This window comes from Gambusia affinis, linkage group LG19, assembly GCF_019740435.1.
Source record: "Gambusia affinis linkage group LG19, SWU_Gaff_1.0, whole genome shotgun sequence".
In the NCBI taxonomy this organism is placed as follows: domain Eukaryota; kingdom Metazoa; phylum Chordata; class Actinopteri; order Cyprinodontiformes; family Poeciliidae; genus Gambusia; species Gambusia affinis.
In genome coordinates, this window is record NC_057886.1 from 8,230,566 (window position 1) to 8,239,081 (window position 8,516).

General features: G+C 37.5%; 1 protein-coding gene and 1 long non-coding RNA gene across 4 annotated transcripts; one reads left to right on the plus strand and one right to left on the minus strand.

Moving 5' to 3' along the window:
- The first annotated feature begins 1,038 nt into the window (after window positions 1-1,038).
- LOC122822292 (CD276 antigen-like) lies at window positions 1,039-6,680 on the plus strand. 3 transcript variants are annotated; one of them, XM_044100849.1, is made up of 8 exons: window positions 1,039-1,076; window positions 3,907-3,939; window positions 4,250-4,282; window positions 4,360-4,671; window positions 4,969-5,262; window positions 5,355-5,462; window positions 5,582-5,869; window positions 6,379-6,680. In XM_044100849.1, exons 2-8 carry the CDS (start codon window positions 3,915-3,917, stop codon window positions 6,678-6,680), a joined length of 1,362 nt encoding a protein of 453 aa, XP_043956784.1. In that variant the 5' UTR covers window positions 1,039-1,076; window positions 3,907-3,914. The 3 variants fall into 3 exon arrangements, 2 of the variants coding, with proteins under 2 accessions (XP_043956784.1, XP_043956783.1); XM_044100848.1 differs by lacking the exons at window positions 1,039-1,076; window positions 5,582-5,869 and adding an exon at window positions 6,017-6,298 and having other exon boundaries at window positions 3,801-3,939; window positions 4,250-4,671; XR_006369126.1 differs by lacking the exons at window positions 1,039-1,076; window positions 5,582-5,869; window positions 6,379-6,680 and adding an exon at window positions 6,017-6,145 and having other exon boundaries at window positions 3,801-3,939; window positions 4,360-5,462.
- LOC122822294 lies at window positions 2,599-3,175 on the minus strand. The gene is made up of 3 exons (XR_006369127.1): window positions 3,051-3,175; window positions 2,921-2,980; window positions 2,599-2,834 (listed from the first exon to the last, which is right to left on the minus strand). It is a non-coding gene; the product is annotated as an uncharacterized LOC122822294 (long non-coding RNA).
- Window positions 6,681-8,516: the final 1,836 nt, after the last annotated feature.

Consider the following 8,516-nt stretch of genomic DNA (forward strand, 5'->3'; position numbering starts at 1 on the left):
TTAAGATCCTCAATTCCTTCCATATTGGTCTAGCTCTGGAGACCAGTGATAATGCCCTGAAGATTAATGAGATGTGGTCCAGCATCCAATGATCCATTGTTATGGCAGCTATTGCTACACCATAGCCAACTTGCTGTGTAATGCAGCATGTCAGGAAGTAAAATTTCTCTAAAAGAATGGCAGAACACTGAATCTCGAACACACCATTAAGTTTTCTATATCAAAATACATCCCTGCTGCTCCCTAAAACGTCAAGAAATATCCAGTGCATTTCATGGCATATTAAGAATGAACTGTGTGAGAGGTGTTCCCAAACAAAGGACTGGAGACGGAAAATAGCCCTGGCAATAATCTGGTGTACTGGGATTATTTAATAAATAGAAGATACAAATATATGGCTAGATTTCCATATTTATCCAAGTTATTTAAAACCTTGTTTAACTCACAACTAACACTGTCAGACATACTGATGTCGGATCTCAACATATTAATATTCAAAATCCCCCCTCAAATTTGCTCAGAGAACAGTGAGATTACTGTATATGTGTATTTATTCAATACATTTCATATATGGACTGCCTTGTTGTATGTGTTTAAATCTTTGGTGTGTCGATAGAATCATCACAGTAACAAAGATGAAGAAGTGTGAAGAGGTACAGGGGCAGTGGCGCAAAAGGTGGCTATGCAGCGTATGCAACGCATAGGGGGGCTGCACTAGAGGGGTGCAAAAAACGATGAGGGAGATTTTTTTTTCTAGTCAGCATTTTATGTACTTAACAGCTGTGTGTGCATGAAATGATCAATAACAGAGGAACAGCACTGATTAGGCGCCCCCCCCCCCCTCCTGCCAGCTGCTCTCCCCTCCCATACAAATAGCTTGGGCTGCGTCCCTACGAGAACGCGCTGAGGCGCGTTTTTTTTTTTCTTTTAAATTTGTCGTAATGCCTCGATAACAGCGAGCTAAATATTGGGCGCAGAAAAAACTCCGGGGCACAAAACAGAAAACGGAAGAGGGGGAGGTATAAAGATGTTGGAGAGACGAAGAAAAGCTTTTCAAAGTGGTTGAAAGACAATAGGTAAGTAATGTCAGTGTATCAACAAGAAAGTTGTAAATATTCAGGTTAGCTTAAGCTAGCCTAAAATGACAGCTGGTTGTTGTTGTCCAATACGGGACGCGATTTATTCCGTATTGCTATAAATGTCTGATAGACATACCTATCACACACTTATCAACAATAAGTGTAATAATAATGACCAAAACAAAACACGGGAAATATTAGGGTCAGTTAAATTGTCGTTGCGGGACCTAAATAGGACCCCACGAACTGACGCTGTTGTCATGGTTACCTAGAGACGGACACTACGCAGCCGCAGTGAGCTGGTATCAACCAGTGTCTTTTTAAAATGTCCACCCGATACTACACCGTCCTTAGAAATAAAACCTCTGGCAAAAATACAGATGGTAGTGGGAAGACACAGGCTAAACATAAATGTGTCGGTGACATTTCAGTGGCACCCAGTGGGTTTGATATCACACAGAATGGATCAGGAGAGGAACCGCAGAGCCGTCAGAACCTAAAGAACCAGACATCAGTCTCTTCATCCCTCCGTCCTTTCCTGAGACCAAAAAATAATATAGATGGCAATTTAAAGAACAAATCAAAGAAATAGATTAATAGTAAATAAATAAATATTGTGAAGAGAACATTAAAAACGTTTGTTAGGATTGTGTAGGAAAAATATTGATATCTTTTATAAATAGTGTTTTGTGGTCAATATTATTTCACCATAACATTAATGTGGGTTGCCAGTTTGGATAAGGCTTCCCATCAAGCTAGAAGAATGATAGAAAACACGCTAACAAAATGCCTCAGACCTGCAGAGTTGCGCCCCTGAATTAAATGATCAATTCAACTACATGTTTATTTATTGAGAATACGTCACAGATAACCAAACAAACTCTGATAGAGTTCAACAATAAGACACAGAAAAATGCCATTGGATGCTCTACATTATTACAACACAACACCCACATTGATCCAACTCAACTCAAATTTTAGGTGGGTTACTCACTCTGCAGAAAACCTCAGATTCATTCAACATGATCTACCCATCAAGTACCAACTCCTCCACATTCAGATTTCTTGAAGCCAGTAAAAGGCATGAGGGAGATTACTATTGTTATTCTGAGAAGACAGTGAGGAATCAGACCAAATATCTTGTATTGTCCAAATAAAAATGGCTGTTGTAAGAAACTGATTTTTTTTTTTACGCTGCAGACAGAATTGAAAGTTAGTGTGATTTCATATTGCAAGAACACAAAGTTTTCAAGTTGTTTGTTGTGATGATTTCTATCATCACAAATATCCAGTTATTTTCACAGAGGAGTTTTTAAGCTATTTAGATCCACTGCACTTCTGTTTTGGAGAGCTTTTATTTTGGTAAAATGTAATGTACTGCAATGTATAATATGCTTTAGCTATGCAATTTTTTTATTGATTTAAATTAAATGTGTTATAGCCTTGACTAGCCAAAGCGCAATAAACAACAACCAGAATTAAGTTAATTATTGATATTTATTGTTGCATAGATAAAAATGATTCCCCGCTAGCTTCATCCGTTCGTTGTCAACCCGACATGGGGATCACACCAAACAGGATATAAATATTCAGGGAAGTGCCCAAAAACAAACAATTAAACAAAACAAACAAAATAAATGAAAGGTTGTTAGCCTGCCCTCACAAGTACTACAAGAAGAAAAACAATCCTAACTGGGCAGACTAACAAAAAATAAAACTCAAACGATAAAAGTACTGCGGGAGGCAGTGCAAAAACTGTAAAACAAAAACAGAAAAATTATTAAATGCTTATTAAATCATTTTAATCAAATCAACCTAATACATATTAAAACACTGCCTACCTGCATTGCATAAATCAACACTCCCAGGTCTAACCTTCGTGTAGCCGATCTGGTGCAACCCTAGCAAATAAAAAACAATATATAAACATACAATTAGTTCTGATTAAAAGAGACCATGTATAAAACCTACCTGCGGTGTCGAACAACCACGCCCAGGTAACGCTACCACCCGAACACCATCAGCAATGCAGTCCACAGCCAGCAAACAACACCCAACACACAGCTGGTCTAACACACAAGAAATTGATACTTCACCACCATCCTTCCAGCTTCCCTTTTATGGAGGCTCAGGCTGTAGAGAGAGCGACACCTAATGGTGCCAACTGTTACAAATGTATACTTACATTTAAAGACTACCAAGACTACTCATCTTTCTACATGAGTAGTCTTGGTAAAAACATGTTAAAACTTTTTTTCATTTTTTTTCTCCTAAGAGTTTTTGCGGTGCTAGTGGCTCATATTTTTGCAAACATGGGGCTTGCGAACCCCCTGTGCCACCACAGCACGCCTCTCATGTATTAAAACTTATGCAAGAGAACTATGAGGGCATAAAGAAAATCCCAAACCAAATTCCAGTGACTGAAATACCATAAAAGTCAAATTAATCCCTTTAAACAGAAACCATTCGTTATAAGAAAGACATTTAGTACAAACTCACATCTGTAATATAACATAGCACTTAGATTATGGAAAGTACTAAAAATGAATACTCCTATTCATCCAAAGGCAGCTTTATATTTGTATAATCCTTTACTAATGTTTTGTTTACAGGCAAATTTGTAGGCAATAAAATGCACAGATATAGGTCCAACACACCTTATTACATCTTATTTCCATGAATTATGCTCTTTGTAGATCTAATTATAATATGCAGAAGAGCCCTAGAGGTTGGTACAGGATACCTGACAACAAGCTCAGATGAAACCAGTTTCAGCACGGACTCTTCTTCGCTGTGCCTCAATTTAATCTTCTGTTCATATGCTCAGTCAACAGGATGGTGAACAATCTGCTGCTTTTAGGTGAGAAAAAGAGACGATTTGTTTATGATTCATGTTTCAAATTTGTACAGCGATCCGCCAAACATTATTGGTTATTCATGCAGATGTGGCTTAACACAGAAGTTGGAAAAACTTAAGTTTATGAAAATGACAATATAATTGTTCATAATATTAAATTAGGTTGAAGTAAATTAGAAATGGGAACAAATTATTTTGAGCAGAATTTCCAAACTTCCATCCCTCATCAAATTTTGTCCTCTGATGATTTATTTATCAGGTATGAAATTAACCACACTGAATGGATCATTTTTGCTTATTTCTTCTACTACAGTCTCTTGTTTCCTGTCTTCATATTCTGCATCAGGTTGGTTCACTTGTCACAAATTGTACAATTTCTGTGGTGGTTCACATTAAATCAAGCTTTGAGTTCTTTCTTTTTAGATAATCTGATCAGATTATCTGGATCAAACGAGCCATGTTCTGGACGAGTTGAAATCTACTACAGTGGTGTCTGGGGAACAGTCTGTGATGATCTTTGGGACCTAAATGATGCTGCGGTGGCCTGCAGACAGCTAGGCTGTGGTCCTGCTCTGTATGCTCTACCGTTAGCCCAGTTTGGGCAAGGAACTGGACCAATCTGGCTTGATAATCTGGGCTGCTCTGGAAGTGAAACTTCTCTTGCCGTGTGTGGGCACAATGGATTTGGGATTCACGATTGTGGACACCATGAAGATGCTGGTGTCATCTGTTCAAGTAAGATTGCATGTATTACTGTAAAATTAAAAAATATTTTAAGCTCCAGCCTGCTTGTAAATACAACAAAAGCATCCATACGTTATTTTTTATTTTACATTTTGCCGCATTGCAAACAAAAACTTGAATAAAACATAACTGTGGAGTGAAAGGAAAATGGCAAATGTTTTTGTGATTGACACCACCTGCAAGATTATTGCAAAGGGTTGTAGCCAAGATATGTTTTCACAACAGTCTCTGGTCTGCCCTTTGTTCCTATTTTAAATCTTTCTAATTTGACATTGTGTAATTTTTCAGTGAGTTTACCAAAGCCCAACATCACCATCCAGCCCATTGGTGTGGTTATGTGGGGCCAGGATGTCCAGATTACTTGTTCAATATCTGGAGGGGAAGTAGAAGGATCATCCATCTTCACAAAGACCCCAGGTCCTTTTACCCAGACTGTGAACTCAAGCAGCAACTCGGCTACTCTGTATATTCCTAAAGTTACCTTTACAGATGAGGGAGACTACCAGTGTCAGTTTAAAGTGAGGATTTCTAGCATAGACTTCAGCACCAACTTCAGCAGCGATGTCCCACTCTATATAAAAGGTGCGTTTTTATTTTTAAATTGCAGGTTAACTGAGTTTACTATAGGGTTGAAAGGATTATAACAGGTGACCAATCTTTGCACCACTTTTCAGGTGAAATTGCAAACTTGAGAGAGGAAGGGTTATACAAGTGTCAGTTTCAAAGGAGAGTTTCTGATAAATACTTCAACACCAGCTTCAGTGATTCTGTCCAACTAACTGGTAATCATGATTTAATTTACCCTTCTTATGAGATCTCTAAAATTTACCGTGTCTTCCATCACTGTCAATTATGTCAAAGGTCTTTGGGCAGTAAAGTTTTTCTTTTGTGTATTTTTCAGTATTTCTTCAAAAGCCCAACATCACTTTGGATCCTGCTGGTCTGGTTTCTATTGGTCAGACTGTCAACATCACTTGCTCTGTCTCTGAGGGCCAAGAAGGAGGATCATTTATTTTCAAGAAGACATCAGGACAAATCATTCATGTTGTAAATTCAAGCAGCAGCTCGGCTTCATTTCAAATCAATCAAGTCAGCTTGGTGGATCATGGATCGTACCAGTGCCAGTTTCAAAGAAAGTCTTTTAATCAAGACTTGAGCACCAACTTGAGTGATTCCATACAGCTAAATGGTAATTTCTTTTCTTTAAGTTTGTAGATTGTTTCTATTTAGAAAGGTGTCCTTGTCCAGTAATATTTATATATATCAATGAGCCTTCCCTTTAAGTTTTTAGATTGTTTATATATAGAAAGGAAATAACCTTTGAGCCCTTGCCCAGTAATATTTCCAAAGCCCAGCATCACCATTGAGCCCACTGGTGTGGTTACAAGTGGTCAGGTTCTCCAAATTTATTGTTTGATCACTGGAGGAGAGGGAGGAGAGTCAATGATCTTCACAAAGACTTCCGGTCCTCATAATGGGTTTGTGACCTCAGGCAGTAACCAGGCTGTTTTACATATTCATAACATTAACTTGGCAGATGAGAGATCATATCATTGTCAAGTTCAAAGAGGAGCTTCTAGCTCCGTCTTTAGTGATTTTGTCCATCTGAATCTGACTGGTAATGTTTTCCTAATTAATTCAAATTAATTAATTAATTGCAAAACTTTGTAATAAATAAAATTCTCATTATGTTTTTAGTGAGTCTTCCAAAACCAAGCATCACCATGGACCCTGCAGGCATCGTTACCTTTGGTGACCTCATTGCCATCACTTGTTCTGTCTTGACTCAATATCTAGGCGGATCATTCACCCTGCAGAAGACAACTGGATCATTCACTAAGACCCAACAATCAAGTACCAACTCCTCCACTTTCAGATTTCTTGAAGCCAATAATAATCATGAGGGAAATTATTATTGTTATTATCAGAAAGATTTGTACCATCAAACTTTGACCTCGCCTAATAGTGACAGTGTCACAGTTTCTGTTTCTGACAACTAAAGTTATGGCAGGATTAATAAACTTCCTTTGTCAGTTTCCCAAAATGTACCTTTTATTCAAGTTAACTATTTTTACCAATGGCTGCCCTAAACTAATCTAATCTAATGCGTGTTGTATGAGACAAGTGTGTAAGTTGTCACTGTTTTACCAGCAAAGTAAATGTTGGTGCTGATCCAGAGCAGAGGTGGTAGGTGCTATTCTGTAAATAAAAGCAAATTATTTTCTATTCTGTAAATAAAAGCAAATAACTGTTTGACAAAATTGATGAGATTAGTATACATAATATAATCCACATTAAAACCTCTATGAGGAACAAACTTTGTGTCTACATCATTTGCCTAAAAAAAATTTGTTTTGTATTATAAAAAAACAAAACAAAAATCAACAACAACAACACTTTGTTTAAATGTATTTTTGTAATTATGGTAGATAGCCCAATGAGAGCAAAAATAAAAAGAACATTTGTTACATACTGAGTTCAAAAAATCTCCTGCGTAAACTTAAAGCTTTCCTGTGACTTTGTTCAATCATCTCTGTAGCCATTGATACTTAGAATTTTTTAGATTTTGAGCCTGTTTAGATCTCTGACTTCATACTGTAATTACCATTGGTCTATACTTGATGGCGTTCTTGTCTGGTGGTTAATTTTAATAAATGATGTAGCCCAAAATATGGTTGCTTTTGATTCTGACATTTAAAGAATTGTGTCAACCCTCTAACTTCCTTAAGGTAACTGAAAGAGTAGAACTGGATGAGTAGGAATGTACAGTGCTCTTCATAATTCAGCATATCTGACTTTATGGGACAGCTTAGTTATTTTGGGGGTACCTCTTCACATCATGCAGAGACTAAAACCTTTGCCAATTTTTGTATAAATTGGCAAAGACAGAGACTTTGTGGACATTCATTTTCAAGTCTTGCCACATATTTACAATGAATTTTGGGGCTTTAATTGTGAATCTGATCGCATGAATCGAGGCTTAATTAAGTCAGGATATGTGGAAAATCCCAGCTCAAACTGCTATCCCAGCTTTGAGAAACACCCCTCTGATTTTGTTCTGGTTGGCCATCACGTCTGGCATGTGTGAGAGACGGACTATACTGCCATCTTCTGGTGAGAGTGGGTAAGCTACAATAACGGAAGGAGTTACGTTGGTTGTCTGTACCAGTGGTTTCCACGGGTACACAAGTATATAAATTTTCTTTTTATTTTACACGTGTAATCAATAGGTCTCAGCACATAGAAGCAGGGTTGGAGTGAGGTTAGTTTGTTAATGTTATTTTTAATCCAATACTATGATAAAAGCTGTGTGTGCATCCATTACTCCATAAATGCTAAATTTTTTAAGTCAGTTTCTGCACGTCTCTGAACACAACAAAACAATAAAAAGTGTTCAGACTATCACCATTTAGTGAATCACTAAATGGTGATTCAGACTATCCTTTCACACACATTGTCATTGCACTTGTATACTATAGAAATAACCACTGGCTTTAATTGTGAATCTGATCGCATGAATCGAGGCTTAATTAAGTCAGGATATGTGGAAAATCCCAGCTCAAACTGCTATCCCAGTTTTACGAAACACCCCTCTGATTTTGTTCTGGTTGGCCATCATTTCTGGCATGTGTGAGAGACGGATTATACTGCCATCTTCTGGTGAGAGTGGGTAAGCTACAATAACGGAAGGAAAATTACGTTGGTTGTCTGTACCAAAACTGACAACCACGGGTACATACAGTACAGACCAAATGTTTGGACACCAGAAAGTGTGTCCAAACATTTGGTCTGTACTGTAAGTATATTAATTTTCTTTTTATTTAACACGTGTAATC

Excerpts from the sequence above, each read along its gene's own strand:
- LOC122822292 (XM_044100848.1), top strand. The coding sequence starts at position 3,899 with ATGCTCAGTCAACAGGATGGTGAACAATCTGCTGCTTTTAG. Across the intron at positions 4,672-4,968 it reads TGCTGGTGTCATCTGTTCAA|TGAGTTTACCAAAGCCCAAC; the intron begins GTAAGATTGCAT and ends GTAATTTTTCAG. Across the intron at positions 5,263-5,354 it reads TGTCCCACTCTATATAAAAG|GTGAAATTGCAAACTTGAGA; the intron begins GTGCGTTTTTAT and ends ACCACTTTTCAG.